The following is a 21,083-nucleotide window of genomic DNA, read 5'->3' as shown; positions in this document are numbered from 1 at the left end:
AGTGGAGCTATTAAGGATTTTAAAAAAATCAGAATTGTTGTTATTGGCCAAACATTATGATCTGGATGAGGCTAAGTCTACCATGAAAAAGAAAGAGATTTTCAAAGTGGTTTTGGAACATTTAGTTGATGAAGAAATTTTCGAAGATTCGGCTTTGTCTTTATTGAAACCAGAGAAAACAGAAGAGTTTGAGTTGAGGAAATTAGAATTAGAATTTCAAAAAGCAATAAGGGAAATGGAAATTCAAAAAGAATTAAAATTGAAAGAAATGGAATTACAGAGTAGAAAGTTGGACACTCCTCGTGGTCAGACAGATTTTGATGTTGCAAAAAATGTTAGACTCGTGCCTCCATTTAGTGAAGAAGATATTGATAAATTTTTCCTTCATTTTGAAAGGGTGGCAATAAATTTGAGATGGCCTGTGGAGCATTGGACAATGTTAATACAAAGTGTTTTAAAAGGCAGGGCTCAGGAAGTCTATTTGGCTTTATCGAACGAAGCAAGTTTGAGTTATGAGGTGGTCAAAGAGGCTATTCTAGAAGCTTATGAACTGGCCCCTGAGGCATATAGACAAAAATTTAGGCTGTCCAAGAAAAGAAGTGATGATACGTATGTAGAATTTGCTACGGAGAAGGAAAATTTGTTTGATTGGTGGTGTGTGTCAAAAGAAGTTGGGGAAGATTTTCACAAATTGAGGCAGCTTATATTATTAGAGGAGTTCAAACTGTGTGTTCATGTTGATATTAGATGTTATTTGGAAGAGCAGAGAGTAGAACAGTTACAAGAGGCAGCTAGTTTAGCAGATGATTACTCTATTACTCATGGACCTGAGTTCAAGCTGTATGGTTATTGTCATCCGGATAATTTCGAGGTAGGTCGGACAAGTAAAATAATTTATTCAGCTCAGTCAGGTTCGAATCCTAACAAGTCCAGTGATTCAGAGTTAAGAAAGTCAACCAGTCCTTTTGTTTCTAAATCTGATTCAAATTTTCATTCAACAATTATTTGTAGATATTGTAGAAAGTCAGGCCATTTGATTTCTGAGTGTAAAAAGCTCAAGTTAAAAAATCAGTCACAACCCTTTCCACACTCTTTTGTGAATATCAAGTCTCAGCCTATTTCCAACATTATTAACAACGAGGAGGGATACTTGCCTTTCATTTCGAAAGGGTTTGTCTCACTTGAGGGTGAGTCCACATTACGACCCATTACTATTTTGAGGGACACGGGCACACTCCATTCTCTATTGTTGGAAGGTACTCTTCCTTTCTCGGAAGTGTCGTCTGCTAACTCTGATGTTTTATTAAAGGTTATTAGTGGAATTTCAAATGCACCTCTTCATTTTGTTGATTTGCAGTTAGATTTTGTGTTTGGTTTGGTTTGGTGAAAGTTGGTGTTAAGAAAACTCTCCCAGTTTCAGGTGTAGACTTGCTTATTGGAAATGATTTAGCAGGGTCCAAGGTTTTGTCTGATCCACATGTTAGCATTAAGCCAAGCCCTTCTGAGAGCCCTGAATCCCACTTGAACTTGCTAGACCATGTGTCTACTTTTCGAAACCGACTTTCCAAAGCTACTGAGGTTGCCAGAGAACATTTGAAGAAATCACAGGACGAAACGAAAGCCATTTATGAAAAAAACTGTAACGCCCGAAATTTCAGTCGTGGTGACAGGTCTAGAATTGCAACACACACACACACACAAACCAAACACAAACTCAGCTTTACAATATGTACTGACTCTGATGATGATGCTACAATTAGCTGTCATTTTTGACAGCACGGGGCCAGCTAGTTAATAATAATGATGATGATTTTTAAAGAAAAGAAATAAAATAAGAGAAAATGTCTGATCATAATGTTTTCTAGCTTTGTTATCGTTTAACGTCTGCTTTCCATAAGATTAATAATAATAATAATAATAATAATAATAATTGTTATTTACTGCAGGTGAGTGAGATGACTCTGAAGAAGAATGAAAACACATCCACACTGAACCAGAATTCAAACAGCACCCCAACAGCTGCCCCTAATCAGAGTTCTACAACTATATCATCATCCACAACAGTGAAGCCTGCAGCGGATAATCCTGAAGAAGATGATGTTGGTAAGATGACTATTATATTAGTTATAGCGGGAGGACAGATAACCGACTGGCTAGGGGTGGTACTGGACGGGACTGGCAGTCAAAGTCAGCAAGGTCATACCATCATCATGATTTAATGTCTGCTGGAATGAGTTGGATGGGAGCTGGAGGGGCCAGAGGAGGGTGCCAGGCTCTACTGTCTGCTTTGGTGTGGTTTCTGTGGTTTGATGCCCTTCCTAACTCTAAAGCACTTTACAAAGTGGAATGAGTGTACAGATGACTGGGACTTTTGGCGATTTGCTGGGCTTGAGAAGATGCATCAAGCTAGGTGAAATCATGGTCGTGGCCAGTGCCAGTGACATGTGAAAGGCACCTATGCTGGAAACAGGAAGGGTATCCAGCTGTAGAAAAATCTACCACAAATAAACTCTCCACCCGACCCATGCAAGCATAGAAGAACGGATGTTAAACGACGATGATGATGATAATAATGTGATGTGTATATGATTTTAGGTTCCATTGTGTATAAAAAAAACCAACAGCAGCATGTATAAACAATTGTGTGTATATTTTGGCATTTCAGAAGCCACAAAGGAAGATGCTTCATATTTGCGTAAAATTCTTCGATCTAAATTGGTTACCACAAAGACAGATCTTGAAGTGTTGAGGAAAGACCCTCGTTCTCCATTGTATTTTGTCAAGACATTCAATGACTTGAATCTGTAAGTAAACATAACTATCTTCTGCTTCACTGTAGCATTGCTACACAAGTACACCCTGTTCCCCCTACCCACTTTGTTTCCTCATAACTGTAAGGAAAATGGATATTTTTCAATGAAATTTTTTTACAAATACTTGGTGTAGATTACGACAATATCAGAATTTGTTTGGTTTAAAAATTTTTAAGGTAATTCACACGAGTCAACTTTATATACTTGTAACATTCAGAAAAATGGATATTTTTCAATGAAATCTTTTGCAAATACTTGGTATAGATTACGACCAATATCAGAATTTGTTTGGTTTAAAATTTTTTAGGATAATTCACACGAGTCAACCTTGTATACTTGTAACATTCAGAAAAACGGATATTTTTCAATTAAATTTTTTTACAAATTCTTGGTGTAGATTACAACAATATCAGAATTTGTTTGGTTGAAAAATTTTTAGGGTAATTCACACGAGTCAACCTTGTATACTTGTAACATTCAGAAAAATGGATATTTTTCAATGAAATTTTCTACAAATATCTTTTAGATGGTTATAGATTATGATTATGTCGAAATTTGTTGTAGACTAAATGTAGAGAGGGTATATAACTACTCAATTCTCATTCAGCAAATCAATTTATTGATTGTCTCGTGTATGAGCAGGCAAATACACAGAAGTTAGGATTGACAGTCCAGAAAATTGTAAGTTTAAATGATGAACGATTAATCTTGTACAACTGTGTTTTATCGACAGAAAACCTGAACTTCTTCGAGGTGTGTATGCAATGGGATTTGATGCTCCTTCAAAAATTCAAGAAACTGCTTTGCCAACTTTACTAGCCAACCCGTAAGTATACTTCAGCTCGTTTTGTCTTACCAATGAAAACATTTCTCTGTATGACGGGGTGCTGAAAAATTCCTGGTGTTAAGGGTATCGCAAAAGGCCTGGTTGGAGGCCCAGCTTTCTGAGTTCTTTTACAGGGCTTAGGAAAACTGAAGGACCACTGCAATAAGTGTGTGAGTCTGAGAAAGGAATATGTTCAATAAAATCATAATTAACTGATCCTTCCATATTTTCTTTTATCCAAAGACAGGAAATTTTCAGCACCCACTCTTTTATAGATATATGTATATACACCAAAGGAGATGCTGAAAAGTTCCTAGCTTTAAGGGTATTGTAAAAAGGCCTGTTTGGAGACCCAACCTTCCAAGTTCTTTTACAGGGCTTAGTAAAATATTCACCTTACTTGTACAGAAGCGAAGGTTAGCAACAGGAAAGTCATCCAGCTGTAGAAAACCCGCTGCAACAAAATTCTGTCCAACCCATGCAGGCAAGGAAAAGTGAACATTAAAATGATGCTTATAGCACAATAAATTGTCCCAACCCTGAACAACATACCAGAACAAATAAACCAAAGCAGAAATATAAGAATCATGGTGTTCTCTGGTTCAACCCAATCCATAGTTCACATATTTCAACAGATAACATGTTGGCGTTAGGAAGAGCATCCAGCTGTAGAAACTCTGCCAGATCAGATTGGAGCCTGGTGCAACCATCTGGTTCACCAGTCCTCAGACAAATCGTCTAACCCATACTAGCATGGAAAGCGGACGTTAAACGATGATGATGATGAACGTGTGTGTATGTTAGTGTTTCCTTACCTTGACATAGTTGTAAATGTGTGTCACTGTCATGTAAGCCATGTCCATTGTTTCTGATCATCCATGGAAACATTTTCTGGTCATGGGGAAATTCCTGATCACCTTACTTGGAAACAGGTGAGGGTTGGCAACAGGAAGAGCATCCAGCCATAGAAAAATCTGCCTCAGCAAAATTCCCACCCAGCTCATGCAAGCATGGAAAATGGACATCAAGGGACATCATCATCATCATCATCGTACAAGGAGTTTATAGTGTGATGTCATGGGGTAGTGTTTGTTTTCTGTTCAGTATTTTATATATGTATATATATATATATATATATATATATATATTTATGTATTTGTATTTCATGTTTATTCTCTCTGTTGTCAGCCCTGTAAACATGATTGCACAGTCTCAGAGTGGAACTGGAAAAACAGCTGCCTTTGTTCTCACCATGCTAAGTAGAGTAGATGTTAACCTCAAATACCCTCAGGTAAAAAATATGTACCTACTAGGTTTTTTTTTGTTATTTTCTTTTCTTTTTCTTTTTTTATTTCCACTTTGTAAGCTCCCAATTAACTTTGAACATGGCGTTTTGGTGAGCTTGATTTATCATCATCATCACTGTCACCATCATTACTATCTCCATTATCTTCCTCATCATCATCATCATCAGCATCACTTTTCATTGTTTATTTGTTGTTGTGCTGTCCATGTTGGCTAAGTGAAAACCAAAGAGGTGAGCAGCAGGGTCCATGATCTTTGTAGAAAAAGGGGTTTGTGAAAATATGTTATACAGGCTAATGCTAGCCATTACTCTGACCCCTGTAAAGGAACCCAGCTGGATTTCAGTTATTGTGTGTCTGCCAACCAGCTAACAGAGAAATCTCTATTTGTGAGTCTTTACTATGAGTTTGTCTGCCAGCTAACAGAGAAATCTCTATTTGTGAGTCTCTACTACGAGTCTGTCTGCCGGCTAATAGATAAATCTCTATTTGTGAGTCTCTACTACGAGTCTGTCTGCCGGCTAATAGATAAATCTCTATTTGTGAGTCTCTACTTACTATGAGTCTATCACCTAACAGAGTAATCTCTGTGAGTCTGCCTGCCATTAAATTGAACAGTCTCTATTTGTGAGTTTCTACTATGAGTCTGTCTGCCAGCAAATAGTCTGTATTGTGAGATTGCCTGCCAATAAATAGAGCACTCCCTCTCTCTTTCTCTATATCTCTCTTTCTCTCAAAGTGTTATTGATGGGCCTGGCTACTGTTGTATATACTGGTCAACATTACTGTCTTGAGTCCTAAGGCTCATAGGGCTGCTTAACCAGTTTCCATGGCATGCAAGTAACTGAGATCACAAATCCCCCCCCCCCTGAACAGGACAACTCCATCGTGGAGTTGCTGGTCTTGTGTCAAAATTGATCATCATCATCATTCCTCCTCTTACAATTTCTTTTTCTAATTCCAGTGTCTGTGTTTAGCACCTACGTATGAATTAGCCATTCAAATTGGTGAAGTAGCTATCAAAATGGCGAAATTTATGACCGATGTGAAAATTGGATTTGCTGTCCGAGGAACGGAACGAGGTATTTCTAATATTTTACTCATCCTTTCTTTCACCTGTCCAGTCCCTACCTTTTTTTAAACCTTCTGATTTTGATTTGTATAGAAGCATGAGCAAGATTGAGGCTACAATCCTCTACAGTAGTCCCATGGTACTACAGTATGGGAGCATGGGTTAAAAAATTCAGTTTGAGCCCTCTTCATTTGAATTACAAACCCCATTTAGTGATCTAGTAAGTTGGGGGTGGGTGCAAATATGGCTGCTGAAACCTGATCCTTTAGTGTTGTAAAAAAGACAAGTGAATACCACATTGAATAATGATGTGAGATATATACGAGGGGGCTGCTGAAGAGTTCCTGGCTTTGGGTAACTACCCTGAAGTTCACACACACACACACACACACACACACATGATGGACTCATCCTCTCAAAGACAATGTATGAGCGTTCAGCTTTTGCCAAATGACCATCACAAACGAATTGTTTATAGTGGTCAAATGTTTGTGCTGCACATTAGATCACTCTCTCTCTCTCCATCAAATCAATGTTACCTGGACAGGTACACTGCGTACCACGCATCAGGTGTCGAAGTGATTGCAAAGCAATGCAAGATGAAGTGTTTTGTTCATAAACACAATGCACCACTATATATTGCAAAAACATAATCTATCCATGGATGAATTATTGCCTTGCTTGGAAACAAGTGAGGGCTGGCAACAATAGAGGCATACAGCTGCAGAAAATCTGCCTCAACGTAATTCCATCTTACCTATGCAACCATGGGAAAGTGGATATTTTTTTTAACTCTAGGCACAAGGCCCAAAATGTTTGAGGAGGTAGGCCAGTTGATTAGATCGACTCCAGTTCGCAACTGGTACTTAATTTATCGACCCCGGAAGGATGAAAGGCAAAGTCAACCTCAGCAGAATTTGAACTCAAAACATAAATACAAATGAAATACTGCTAAGCATTTCGCCCTGTGTGCTAATGTTTCTGCCAGCTCGCTGTGGATATTAAAATGAGAAGGGTATTTTTGTTTTCCCATGGGTGATTGTTGCTAGCAAGAAGAGATGCCTGCAGGAATATTGCCATCATCTGGGCAAAATCCAATGTTTAATGAATTTCCGTTTGTCTGATTCCAGATAAAATCTTTACTGAACAAATTGTTATTGGGACTCCCGGCACTGCGTTGGATCTGGGTTGGAAATTTAATGCATTTGACTTGCAAAAGATTTCAGTTTTTGTATTAGACGAGGCTGATGTAATGATTGCAACACAGGGCCATAAAGACCAGTCCATCCGGATACAACGGTAAGTTGCTATCATTATTTATCTATTGACGCCTGGTACTTGTTCTGTTCATCTCTTTTGCTGAACCTCTCAGTTACAAGGACATGAACACACCAGCACTAGTTGTCATTATTTATCTATTGAAGCCTGGTTCTTCCTGATGCCATCCACTCTACAGAGTATACTGGATGCTATATAATTTCTAATATTCTCATTTCTCTTATAGATTTCCCAATTTTTCTTTGCCTTGTTTTTGTTTTGTTTCTATTATTTTTTTTTTGTGTTTTTGTTTCTATTGTAGACATTTAGGAGAATGCCAGATGTTACTTTTCTCTGCCACATACGATGCCGAAGTAATGAAATTTGCACAAGACATCATCCCAAATCCTGTCACTATCAGGCTGCGTCGAGAAGAGGAGTCCCTTGACAATATCAAGCAATATTACATTGAATGTCAGAGCCAGGATGATAAATTTAAGGCCCTTTCCAACATCTACGGTTCAATATCCATTGGACAAGCTGTTGTTTTCTGTAAAGTGAGTGATGTTCTGCTTAGCCTTACTGACTTTTAGTTGTTCAGACCCTGCTTGGTTCTCATCATCCTTTTTCCCTATCCTGCCTTCTTAATGTTATTTGTATAATGTTTTCTCTCTCACTTCTTCTTCCATTTGTCCCTCTAGTTCATTGTCTGCTGACCTACCTGTCTGCCTGTCGTTAATCAAAGACATTTAAACCATTACTGTACTGTCCCTTTCTCTCCAGTGCCGTTCATTTCCAATATTCTGCAAAAAACATATCATCTGGGCACGGGGAAATACTATCTTACCTGGAAACAGTTGAAGTTGGTGACAAGAAGGGCATCTGGGTGTAGAAGATCTGACATAATATAAACTTCATCCAACCCATGCAAGTATGGGAAAGTGGATGTTAAAATGATGATGAAGTTAATAAATATACTATTATCATCAAGGCAGCGAGCTGGCAGAAACGTTAGTACACTGGGTGAAATGCTTAGCGATATTTCGTCTGCCGTTACATTCTGAGTTCAAATTCCGCTGAGGTCGACTTTGCCTTTCATCCTTTCGGGGTTGATTAAAAAAAAAGTACCAGTTACGCACTGGGGTCGATGTAATAGTCTTAATCCCTTTGTTTGTCCTCTCTATGTTTAGCCCCCTGTGGGCAATAAAGAAATATATACTATCATCATCATTGTCGTCGTCATCACTTAACGTCTGTTTTCCATGCTGGCATGGGTTGGACGGTTTGACAGGAGCTGGAGAGCTGTCCAGGCTCCAGTTGTCTGATTTGGTATAGTTTCTACAGCCGGATGCCCTTATTAATACTAACCACTTTACTGAGTGCGCTGGGTGCTTTATATGTGCTGCAGACACAGGTGTAGTAACATGGCACTGGTATAAGTGCATTTTACGTGGCCTCTCAGTTGGAAGAGGGATTGGGGAAACGGCCGTAAAGGACATGCCTGTATGTATGGATGGCTGCTATTTTAATTAGTTTGACATGCTTTCTCACAGGGACCAGTCCCTTGTCATCTCCTCATTGAGTGACCTTTTGCTTCTTTTTACAGACTAGAAAATCTGCCTCTTGGTTATCTGAAAAGATGAGTCGTGATGGCCACGCTGTTGGCTTGCTAAGCGGAGAGTTGCCAATCCATCAGAGAGCTGACATCATCCGACGTTTCAGAGAAGGCAACGAGAAAGTCCTGATTACAACAAATGTTGCTGCCCGAGGTAAGATCAGTCTTTTTAATTCTACCGTTTTCACATCTGTTTTTTTACCGTTTCTTAGTTTCTTTATTCATATCCGTTGTAGCGCTGGGCTCACTTTTAGTTTATTGGATGCAAAAACCGTTTCTGCTACTACCAATCTTTGTGGTATTGAAAATTTGTTGTCGCAGACAAATGGACAGACACAGAGAATTCATGTTCGAACTTTGTTATTCAAAATCTAATGGAACTAATGATACCAACCCGCTCAAGATCGCCCTTGGTTCTGTTAAACAAACTTCCGGTTTTAAAGTCAGACAAATTAAAACCTCTCATCTCAATTTCTTGCTAATTTATGTTCCAAACACCAGTTTATTAACAGCAAAGTTATTTTGCTAAATTCTTCATTAATTTCAAAATTAATTGGAACAAAGTCTGTGTGTTTCAACAGAAATACAATAACAAAAGGGTTAATGTTGACAGTTATTTGACTAAATTCTTCATTATTTTGAAAACAAATTAAAACAAACGTAATGTATTTCAACAGAAATATGGTAACAAAAGAGTTAATCAGATTAAACTATAATAACTAATATAATTTTTATTTTGTATCAAGAAGTTTTGTCCTCTATAACTAGTCACTGACATGGTTTCGTTGAAATGTGTTGGCATAGTACTAGTCAATAGGTTAAAGACATGCAATAAGATTTCTTGACTATATTCCTTCTTTATTTCTTCGTTTTTCTCTCCTTCAAAGACAACTTCAAAATCATTCTTTTCCTTCTTTATTTCTCTCCTTCAAAGACATTCTTTTCCTTCTTTATTTCTTCGTTTTTCTCTCCTTCAAAATCATTCTTTTCCTTCTTTATTTCTTCGTTTTTCTCTCCTTGCCACCCACAACACCTGAAAACCATTTTCAGGAATTGATGTTGCCCAAGTAACTATGGTTGTTAACTTTGATCTGCCAACTTTGCAAGATGGTAAACCAGATTTTGAAACTTACCTTCACCGTATTGGGCGTACTGGAAGGTTTGGCAAGGATGGCATTGCCCTGAACATGGTCAGCAGAAATACCTTGAACATCCTTCATGAAATAGAGAGACATTTTGGTAAGTTCTTCCTTTTCTTCACTCTATGACCATTGTATAACATAATTTTTGTCTTTGGGTAGCAACTGTTCTTTCCTATTTGCTGACCCCAAGAAAGTATGGAAAATGGCTAATATTTCCTTCAAATTTTGTTTTGTTCCATTTATTCAAACCCCAAAGAATCCCTCTCTTCAACACATGGCTATGATGTTCCCCCACTACTCCTGCTCATGATCAGGGATGCACATAACATCAGCCACTAAGGAACATGCTCAAGTGGTTACGGGTTAAGCAACTGACAAGCAAATCTGTGCTATTGAACAGAATATTTGCTTCAACGATATTTCAGTGCTGAATCTATCTGAAATGTTATGGAAAATAGGTCAGTTTCAAAACATAGATATCTAGGTCACAGAAGCAAAGTTTGAAGGGAATAGTAGTCATTTCCTTTGATTTCTAGATAGAAGCAAATAGGAAATATTTACTAACTAACCAGAGAGAAAAAGATGAAAAAATTTTATTACAGTGTTTATTTTATTGCTTTTTCTCCTAACAGCACAAGGGCCACGCTGTTTTAAAACTAGATTATATCAAGGGCAGGAGACTTGTAGAATTGCACTTAATTTATTGGTTTTGGAAGGGTGAAAATAAATGGATCTGAGAAATCATCATCGATTATGATGGCCACATTTTCCATTGGTTGCTTCAGTTGGTTGAAGCTGCTTCCTAAGGCATTCTTCTGCAACCAGATGCCCTTCTTGATGTCAGCCTTTGTTACTTTATCATCCACCATCATCACTTGTCGAACTAGTGAGTAGAATGTGCATTTACAGGAAACACGAAACAAAATCATTGCTGCCAAGCATGTGTTTGTGTGTATATGTACGAGGGGGAGTCAAAAAGCAATGCTATTTTGTTTAGGACCAGTATAATTACCAACACAGGAACATGTATCATACATCAAAATGAAGCTGGTCCTCTGTGAATCACATCCCTACTTCTCAACATAGTCACCGTTTCTCTCAATAGCAATGTTCTACCTTCAAATAAGACCATGTACCCTTGCCCCATGTATCCCTGCCCCCGTAAAATTCTGTTGGCTGTCCTTTGAGCCACTTCTTCACTACAGTATTCACTTCCTCGTCACTGGAATAATGTTTGCCTCTCAAACACTCTTTCATGGGGCCGAAGAGATGATAGTCCAGTGACGAGGAAGTGAAAAGATATTGTGATATGGGTTTGGAGTAGTTTGTTGTATGTGATTCAAGTCAAAAATTCTGGTATTGTGCATTGCTTCAAAGCATAACACAAAAGATATATGTAGGTGTTGTGTGTGTTTGTGTCTCTTTGTCTTGACGTTGTCTGTGTTTGTGTCTCTGTCTTGATGTTGTGTGATAGTTGTAAATCATGTGGTTGGGAAGTGAACTTCTTAACCACACACACACACAACCTATCCATGTTTGTTTTAAGTATAGCAGGGTGTGATTTGAAGGAAGTTTGGCTGCTATTTCTAGTATATCACAAGATTCATCCTCTGTACTGTCATAACTGCTGGTTTGAATATGAAACAGACAGATGATGATGTTGATAGAATATGACCAGTGTGAATACTTAAAGTGTGTAAAGACAGTAGTGTGTGCTTTGGTTTTTGTTATATGGAGCAAGCCAGATGACTACATCATCATTATTGCTTAACATCTGCCTTCCATGCTGGCATGGGTGGGATGGTTTGACAGGAGTTGGCCAGGCAGAAGCCTGCACCAGACTTCTGTAACTGTTTTGGCAGGATTTTTACAGCTGGATGCCCTTCCTAACACCAACCACTCAGCAGAGTGGACTTAGTGCTTTTTACATGGCACAAGCACTGGCAAGGGTTTTTACAGCTGGATGCCCTTCCAAATGCCAATCACTTTACAGTGTGGACTGGATGCTTTCTAAGTGGCACCTACACTGACAGGGTCACCAAGTAACCTGCAAGACAAAAGTCTGAGAGGGGGAGGTAGCATTGGCAAAAGTAGATGATGAAAAGTTATAGTGAGACAGAAACAGGTGTCTTGCTGTAGATGAGGAACAAGGTTACCCTGGCCAGAGAGAGAGAGAGATCAGAAATGAGGACAGAAACAGGTGTGTTGCTGCAAAGGAGATACATGGTTACCCAACCTGAAGGAAGTGCAGGAGAAGGAGATTATTGGTCTTTGTATGGTTTAGCTCGCCTGTTATTAATCAATGCATTTTTCAGTAATTATCGACTTGCTCTCTCTCCCCTTGTTAATTAATTGACACGAAATAATGTTTTCTAATTTCACAGCACGAACAATCTTGAAACTTGATGCTAATGACGTCGATGAGTTGGAGAAGATAAGTGAGAATTGACAGTGATTCAGTTGAGACAGCATTTATTGAAATACAAAAATAAAATCTATGTATTTTTTTCCCTACCATAATACCACCATACATTATATTAAATTGTATTATTGAAAAAAAAACAAAAAGAAGTGTTCCACTATTTCTTACAATTCTTTTGTAAATCAGAGTCTTGTTGACTGGATAGAGCTAAGCCCAGGACCCTAAAATCAGATATTTAACTCTTTGTCTCCAAAGCATTTTCATAAGTTTGCCCCAAACATCCATGCCCTTGTTTCATAGGTTCTGAGTTAAATATATGCTTTCCTTTCATATGTCCCAAGTTACTCTGAAATTAGGAATGTGTATCAATATATATGATGTATGGAGGCTGGGGAAATATTTTCTGTGTATCATGTGATACAGGGGACAGGCAAAGGGGGTTCCCTGTAATTCTTTGCTTGTCTAAAGCATTTTCATGAATTTGTTTTAAACATCCATGCTTGTTTTTCAGACTTTTAATTGGACCTTGTTTCATACATTCTGAGGGATATAAAATTTCCGTAAGACCCAAGTTACTCTAATTGTTTAAAAAAAAAAAAAAGGGGGATGTGTTTCGTATATAATACATAGATGAGAGAGAAACATAACGTGATACACAAGACAAAACTGTCGTTTTATGTCAAGGGTTTCTTGGTTGGGAGAAAGTGGCCACTATTTTCTATGTTATGGTGAAAGGAATCCTTCTTTACCTCTATCTCAACCTCCCCAAAATGAGAAATTTGTTTTGAAAGTTCCATAGAATAAAATAAAAATTTGGTTTCTTTTAGTTTCATATAGATTTTCCCTTTTTAAAGCACACATATCCTTTACCCTTAAAAAAAAAAATGTTGAGTATATATAAAAATAATTAAAAATGTTTATCCTACCCAAAAACTTTATTCAAATTTAAAAAAAAAATCTCTTCAATCTCAAATGCAAGATGGCTTAGTCCTTTTTTTTTTTTTTTTTTTTTTGCCAAACCCCTTCACAAAATATTAACATGGACGACAGGTGTGCCTTAAAATGAATTAAATTCAAAAGTTACAAAAAAAAATTTGCAAATTAGTTTGTCAATCAACTGATTCTGCTATAATAATAATTCTTTTTACTATGGGCAGAAGGACTGAAATTTTTGTGGGGGGATAGAAGGGAATGGCTAGTTGATTACACTGACACCCCCCCTCCCCGTGTTTAACTGGTACTCATTTTATTGACCCCTGAAGGGATGAAAGGCAAAGTTAACCTCAGTGGGATTTGAACTCAGAACGTAAAGATGGGTGAAATGCAGCTGAGCATTTTGCCTGGCCTGCTAACGATTCTGCCAGCTCACCACCTTAAACCTCAATAATAACAATTATTGATTTCAAATTTTGGCTCAAAGCCAGCATTTTAGTGGGGAGCTAAGTCAATTGCATCAACCCCCAATGCTCAACTGGTACTTATTTTATCAACCCCAAAAGGACAAAAGGCAAAAATGGACCTTTGCAGAATTTGAACTCGGAATATAAAGGACGATGAAATGCTTGCTGAGCATTTTGCCCACCATGCTAACAATTCTGCCAGCTTGCTGCTGCCATAATAATAATAATAATAATAATAATAATTTCTAATTTAGACACAAGGCTAGTAATTTTGATTAGATCCTAGTCAACCACCAGCTGGGTTTGAAGAACGTAAAGGGACATAACTGAGATCTACTTTGCTTTTTTTTCATCTTTCTGGGGTCAATATAATGAAACATCCCTCCCAAATTTGGGGTCTTCTACCTACACAAGAAAATATTATAAGTAGGCTTGATTGTGTAGCTGACTGTTCACGCCTTCCATGTTTATGAAATGGGATCAGTCAGTTACATCAAACCCAAATGGATGATAATAATAAAAATTAATCAATTGTGTCCTGTTACAAATACTTCATGTAAACAAAAAAAAAAACTTCAGTCAGTCTTCAGTTTGTTCTCTTAGCCTTCGAACTTACTTTGTCCTTTCTTTTCAAACCATTCTTCACTTTTATCTCCTTCTATTGCCTGCAGAAAGAATGAGAGGAAATCAGAAATGTTATACACATGTATACGGACACATGCATATGCCACACACATACTGTCAACATCGTTTTAGCATTCATTTTTTCCACGTTTACATGGGTCAGGTGGAGGCGCAATGGCCCTCTGGTTAGGGTAGCGGACTCACGGTCATAGGATCGCAGTTTCGATTCCCAGACCGGGCGTTGTGAGTGTTTATTGAGCGAAAACACCTAAAAGCTCCACGAGGCTCCGGCAGGGGATGGTGGCGAACCCTGCTGTACTCTTCCACCACAACTTTCTCTCACTCTTACTTCCTGTTTCTGTTGTGCCTGTAATTCAAAGGGTCAGCCTTGTCACGCTGTGTCACGCTGAATATCCCCGAGAACTATATTAAGGGTACACGTGTCTGTGGAGTGCTCAGCCACTTGCACGTTAATTTCACGAGCAGGCTGTTCCGTTGGTCGGATCAGCTGGAACCCTCGACGTCGTAAGCAAAGGAATGCCAACTAACTAACATGGGTCAGATGGAGTTTATTGAAGCAGGCTTTCTATGTGGCCAGGGGGTGATATTTCCCTGCTAGCCCAAACTTAACAAAATACCAGAAATGAATGACCTTCATTTATAAGAATCACACATTATCAAGACAGAGAGGCACATACATAAACAAACGTTCACATGCAAATAGTGCCTGCCTCCAGTCTTCCATGAGAACATGTCCTACTATGAGGAAGTACTTACCCTGCTTGGAAACAATTTCATAATTTGGTGACAGGAAGAGCACCCAACTGTAAAAATTCTGCCTCAACAAACTCCATTCACCCCATGCGAGCGTCAAAGAGTGAGTATTGAACAACGACAGTGATATACTCTTTTACTTGTTTCAGTCATTTGACTGTGGCCATGCTGGAGCACCGCCTTTAGTCGAGCAAATCGACCCTGGGACTTATTCTTTGTAAGCCCAGTACTTATTCTATCGGTTTATTTTGCTGAACCGCTAAGTTACAGGGACATAAACACACCAGCATCGGTTGTCAAGCGATGTTGGGGGAACAAACACACAAATATACATATATACGATGGGCTTCTTTCAGTTTCCGTCTACCAAATCCACTCACAAGGCTTTGGTCGGCCTGAGGCTATAGTTGAAGACACTTGCCCAAGGTGCCACACAGTGGTTGGTAAGCAAGCTACTTACCACACAGCTACTCCTGTGTCTGTGGCTACTTACCACACAGCCTGCGCCTGCGAATCTTTCATTCGGTAACAATGACTAGAGCAGAACAAATTGTCCAATTTGCTTACCTTGGCCAGGAGAGAAGGAGCATTGGTGTCTATTCTTGAGAGCTCCTTAAATGCTTCATCTCCAACAAAACAGATTTCATGATGGTCCTGCAACACAAAGTACAAGAAAACATAAACCATTTCTCACAAAAGGAATTCATCTCAGCCCTTCAAGACTACTTCAAATAAGGATTTCTTCAGGTTAGGCCCATTGCCACATTTCTTAATTCCTTTTTAGTAGGAAAAGAGTTTGTAACTGAAGTATTGAACTATATATTTATCCGTCTATTTAAGTGTGCCTGTGTGTACATTGGCTTGAATTGCCCATGTTCAGTCCACTGCAGGATGAAGGCCTCAGCATGTTCTCTCCATCAACCATGGTCTGATGCGGAGGCTTTGAATTTGAGCTTGAGGTCAAACTGGTTTGCGAAGCCTACTCTGCCATGCTGGTTCAGCATATGGTAGAGAATGGATAGGCATGGCTGTGTGGTAAGACGCTTGCTTCCCATCCACATGGTACTTTGGACAGGTGTCTTCTACTATACCCTGGGCCCACCAAAGCCTTGTGAGTGGATTTGGTAGATAGAAACTGAAAGAAGCCCATCGTATACATGTATATGCATATATATATATATATATATATATATATATATATATATATATATATATATATATGGTAGAATTCACGAAAAAACAACAGACGAACACAGGTGGTGTAGACAACAAATGGATGTATTAGTATAACGCTCGGGAATAGAGAAAGTCTTTAACGTTTCGAGCCTACGCTCTTCAACAGAAAGAAACAAGGAGAGAAAAAAAATATATAAGTGTAGTTGGTCAGCGATTGTCTTTGTGTCTATGTTTGTCTCCCTGCCACTGTTTGACAACCGGTGCTGGTGTGTTATGTCCCCCATAACTTAGCAGTTCAGCAAAACGGACTGATAGAGTAAGTACTAGTCTTTAAAAAAAGACGAGTACTGGAGTCAGTACATTTGATAAAAAATTTTTCTAGGTGGTGCCCCAACATGGCCTCAGTCTAATGACTGAAACAAAAGAATATATATACATATATATATAAAAACAAATAGTAAATGAGTATATGCATATATACGTACAGGTATGTGCATACTGACATCCACCTGTATGTATAGGTGCATATCTGGGTACAGGACATTGCAAACAAACGTAAACGAGAAAACACACGAGCCACATAGAGAACATTCTACTTCATCAGCTACCCACGTTTTAACACCGGCGTTTCGACGAGCTTCGGGCAGGACGCATCGTTAAAACGGCTCATCCCATGGACCGCAGATTAAATTTGTATACGCAAATTAAATCGAGCCATGGAGGAATGTAGTGGCGGACAAAAAACAAGACAGGAAAACAAACAGAAAAGGCTTTACGGCCAGACGAGAAAAATTATGTGTGTATGAACGCTGTGAAGCACGAACTTGAAAGGGACGAAGTAGTTTGTGCGTTTGCTCGGCGATAGCCAAGGAAGAAAAGGATTATTGACCGGAAGCATGTGACCATGCCGGTGTAAAGGGAAGAGAGAGAGTGGTAAAGGGAGGAAGTAGAAGAATAGGTGAGCAACGAGAGGAAAAGAGAATATAGTGTTTTGCTTAGAAGTAATGCACAGTACCAGAATTTTCAACATGAGCCAAATAGAACAAACTGCCCTAAGTCCTTGTTAGAGGATCCACATAAATGAAGTCAGGACAGGCCTAGTTTGTGCTTGTTTTGAAAGCATTAAATACGTTTCAGATTTTGCATTATATATATATATGAATAGGAAACACCCCCACTCTCATGCAGAAGGAATATTGCAAAGCATTATATCCGATGCTCTAATGACTGCCACCAACTTGCTGCCATCTAAGCTCTAAGAAGGGAATGGAACGCCTGCAGGGGTCATGTAAAAAAAAAATATTATTTTAAGCAAGATTACTTACAGGATCAGCACAAATAACAACTTCCACAGTGGCTTTCCCAGGAGTGTCTAGCGCCAATAGAGGAGTAAGGATAGTTTCGTGTTCCTCCTCCAAAGTTCTTTGAATGATTGAAAGCTGAACAATAGAAAGAAAACAATCAAAATAAAACAATAGGTACAGGTATGGTTATGTGATTGAGAAGCTTGCTTCTCAACAATGTTTTCTTGGGTTCAATCTCACTGCATGGCACCTTGGGCAAATGTGTTCTACTGTAGCCCTATGAGTGGATTTTGTAGGAGGAAATTGAAAGAAGCCCATCGTGTGTGTCTCCGTCGTTAACACCTGACTTATCTGCTATCACCCTCAATGCCCACACCTATCCACCACAGCCTCCACCCTCGAGCGTCTTGTATTTCTTTCCCGTCCAGCCACCTCAAATAAGCAAGTAAAGAAAATTCACAGACCAGAGACCATTAACAAATGGACGGTACTGGAAGGAGTCAAGAGACAGGGGTGGCAAGGCTGTCCCCCTGGCTGGAGATGACACGTGTCTTGGTGAACGAATTAATGAATCTACAACACACGAGCAAACTTTCTCGAGAAACAGATTGCATTAGACATGGCTCTTCATCAGGTGTGCAGCACTATTACAAAAAATTCAAGGTTATTTTTTTTATTAGGTGTCTTTCTCGTTACCACTCTCTCCCTCTCTCGGTCAGGTAACCATGTTCCACCTTTATAGCAAGACACCTGTTTCTGTCTCTCAGTCACACTTGAACCTTTCGTCATTTGACACAAGATCCCCTCTTCCAATGCCCCCTCCCCTCTCACAATTCCTTGTCTTGCAAGTTACTTGGTGACCCTACCCATGGTGGTGCCATCCACACTGGTTGGCATTTAGAAGGGCATCCAGCTGTAGAACACCATGCCAAAACTGACCTCACCTGTGCTGGTGCCATGTAAAAAGCACCCAGTCCACTCTGTGGGGGTGGTTGGTGTTAGGAAGGGGGCATCCAGCTGTAAAAACCATGCCAAAACAGACACAGAAGTCTGGTGCAAGCTTCTCCCTGGTCAGCTCCTGTAAACCATCCAACCCATGCCAGCAGGGAAGGCAGACGTTAAAGGATGATTCAGAACGTCCCGTGGGCTGCAGGTCACCCATGGCTGATCAACAGTAACTCATCTTCAACATTTAGATATGACCAAGAACTTCTTTCAACAGGGTTGGGATTATAACAGAAAGGAAATACCAACAAGACTTACCTCTTGCCGTGGTACAGCAAAGGCGATTCTGCCATAAGCGGTGCCACGGTCAAACGGTTCTGCTATCTCTATAAGTTCCAGGTTACACTAGAGAAGAAAAAATACAGAGAGGAGATAATCATCACTGTAGAAACTTTGGAAGGATGTTTGATGGACTTCTTAACAGTCACACAATCAAGACATTTGGCTGGATATGGGCAGTTTAAATGCTAAACATTTAATTGGTTCTAATTAGTTGTAATAAATTGCAGAATGATAAATCAAACTACATTCATTAATGGGTTCAGATTACTCTGTTAAATATAATCCTTATTTATTCAAAGTTTTGAATTAATCATGCAGTATTTAATAGTTTTGAGATTTCAATTATTTTTATTAAAATGATATTGTAGGGTGGGTGTGAGTGGCCAGATCTGACCAGTTTTAACGTAAAATATGTAAAATGGTTGAGCCACATATGGCCTGTTTAAATGTTAAAAAGCTAAAACAATACACCAACCAGCTAGCGCGGCATGCAGGGCTGTGTATGGATGACCTTCACCTTCAGCCTAGTAATAACAGCAGCATATTACATCGTTTAGTCATAATTGTACAGTTGTTAGAATGAACGAGTGACCTTCACCTTCATTTCGTAGTAACATCATGTTACATCAATTAGTGATCAAGGGGCAGGTGCAAGAGTGAATGTATGATTAGTGCAAAATTTACAAAGCAGTTATCACTATTCTTGTTTAAGGAGTCAGAAATTTGGGTGTCGTATAGGCCACTGGAATGGTTCCACCAGCAATGACTTCAATCTGTCATGGATATTTCATGGATGGAACACATCACCAACAATGAAGTCCTCTGGCAAATCAACACATCAGGTACTGAACCCATGTTGCTGCTCAGACAGTTCAGATATGCAAACCATGTCACACGTGGAAAAATGAAGAATGCTAAAGGCCATAGTCTACAGAGAGTTCATCCAGAGCAAAAGAGAAAAAGGAGCCCCTTGGAAGCAGTTCAAATTCCAGGCAGAGATAGCACCCCCACCACCACCACCACCACCACCACCACACAGACACATATATGTGTGTATATATATACACATGCATATACATATATATAATGGGCTTCTTTCAGTTTCTGTCAACCAAATCCACTCACAAGGCTTTGGTGGGCCCAGGGTATAGTAGAAGACACTTGCCCAAAAAATGGGAAGCAGGACAAATAACAGAGAACGACCCTTCATCAGTTGCCAGCTGTCTATCTACTCTTTATTTTGAGCACACACACACACACACACACACACACACACAGAGGCTGAACCAAAAGTACGTGGACAGTAAATGATATTTATTTTGAGATTACTTACTAATGCAATGAAATTTTAATAAACAATTATTATATATTTATTGTATATAGTAATACAATACAAAGCACTGAAAATTTTATCGATGCAGGTTATAATAATAACCTTCACGGAAACCCTATTCAACCTACTGTTTACCTACTTTTGGTTCATCCTGAATAGACAAAAAGAGAGACAACTTACGTATGTGTCGTCAAAGCCTAACTCTGCTTTCTTCTCAGACTGACAATAAACTGCCATGCCAACGAGTCGACTCCAGAAATCTGTCAAACAAAGAGGGGAGACGGTGATGAGGAAGGAGGCAGGGTGAAGTGGGGGACGACAAATTTCTGTATTTACTTCAAGACAAAACAAATTCAAGAAGTTTGTTGTTATTTTAAGGATAGGTTATGATGCTGTTTAGCTGCAGGTTAGTCCTGATAGAGAGGAGGCGCAATGGCCCAGTGGTTAGGGCAGCAGACTTGCAGTCATAGGATCGCAGTTTCGATTCCCAGACCGGGCGTTGTGAGTGTTTCATCATCATCATTATCATCATTTAACGTCCGCTTTCCATGCTAGCATGGGTTGGACGATTTGACTGAGGACTGGTGAAACCGGATGGCAACACCAGGCTCCAGTCTAATTTGGCAGAGTTTCTACAGCTGGATGCCCTTCCTAACACCAACCACTCAGAGAGTGTAGTGGGTGCTTTTACATGTCACCCGCACGAAAACGGCCACGCTCGAAATGGTGTCTTT

At 39.2% G+C, this 21,083-nt stretch overlaps 2 protein-coding genes across 5 annotated transcripts in view; one reads left to right on the top strand and one right to left on the bottom strand.

The window, feature by feature from the left end:
* LOC106873018 (ATP-dependent RNA helicase DDX19A) overlaps positions 1–12,600 on the top strand; it is a 22,523-nt gene extending 9,923 nt beyond the window's left edge. For 3 of the 4 annotated variants that reach the window (XM_014920216.2, XM_014920218.2, XM_014920219.2), the window contains exons 3-12: positions 1,947–2,103; positions 2,666–2,804; positions 3,547–3,639; positions 4,828–4,930; positions 5,908–6,025; positions 7,146–7,314; positions 7,595–7,829; positions 8,879–9,041; positions 9,938–10,126; positions 12,414–12,600. In XM_014920216.2, coding sequence (XP_014775702.1) covers positions 1,947–2,103; positions 2,666–2,804; positions 3,547–3,639; positions 4,828–4,930; positions 5,908–6,025; positions 7,146–7,314; positions 7,595–7,829; positions 8,879–9,041; positions 9,938–10,126; positions 12,414–12,478 — 1,431 coding nt within the window. In that variant the 3' untranslated portion in view covers positions 12,479–12,600. Of the gene's footprint in view, positions 1–65; positions 872–1,946; positions 2,104–2,665; positions 2,805–3,546; positions 3,640–4,827; positions 4,931–5,907; positions 6,026–7,145; positions 7,315–7,594; positions 7,830–8,878; positions 9,042–9,937; positions 10,127–12,413 lie in introns of those variants that run through there. The other variant, XM_052976682.1, reaches the window with a different exon arrangement.
* Positions 12,485–21,083, bottom strand: part of LOC106873020 (glyoxalase domain-containing protein 4) — a 21,090-nt gene continuing 12,491 nt past the window's right edge. Inside the window, exons 6-10 of the mRNA XM_014920221.2 lie at positions 20,530–20,609; positions 18,993–19,079; positions 17,751–17,864; positions 15,817–15,903; positions 12,485–14,516 (exon numbers count right to left, since the gene is read on the bottom strand). Of these exons, the coding sequence (XP_014775707.1) occupies positions 14,451–14,516; positions 15,817–15,903; positions 17,751–17,864; positions 18,993–19,079; positions 20,530–20,609 (434 nt within the window). The 3' untranslated portion in view covers positions 12,485–14,450. The remainder of the gene's footprint in view (positions 14,517–15,816; positions 15,904–17,750; positions 17,865–18,992; positions 19,080–20,529; positions 20,610–21,083) is intronic.

This window comes from Octopus bimaculoides, chromosome 25 (assembly GCF_001194135.2).
Source record: "Octopus bimaculoides isolate UCB-OBI-ISO-001 chromosome 25, ASM119413v2, whole genome shotgun sequence".
Taxonomy (NCBI): Eukaryota; Metazoa; Mollusca; class Cephalopoda; order Octopoda; family Octopodidae; genus Octopus; species Octopus bimaculoides.
The sequence above is the reverse complement of the archived record's forward strand: the minus strand, read 5'-3'. Positions and strand labels throughout refer to the sequence as shown.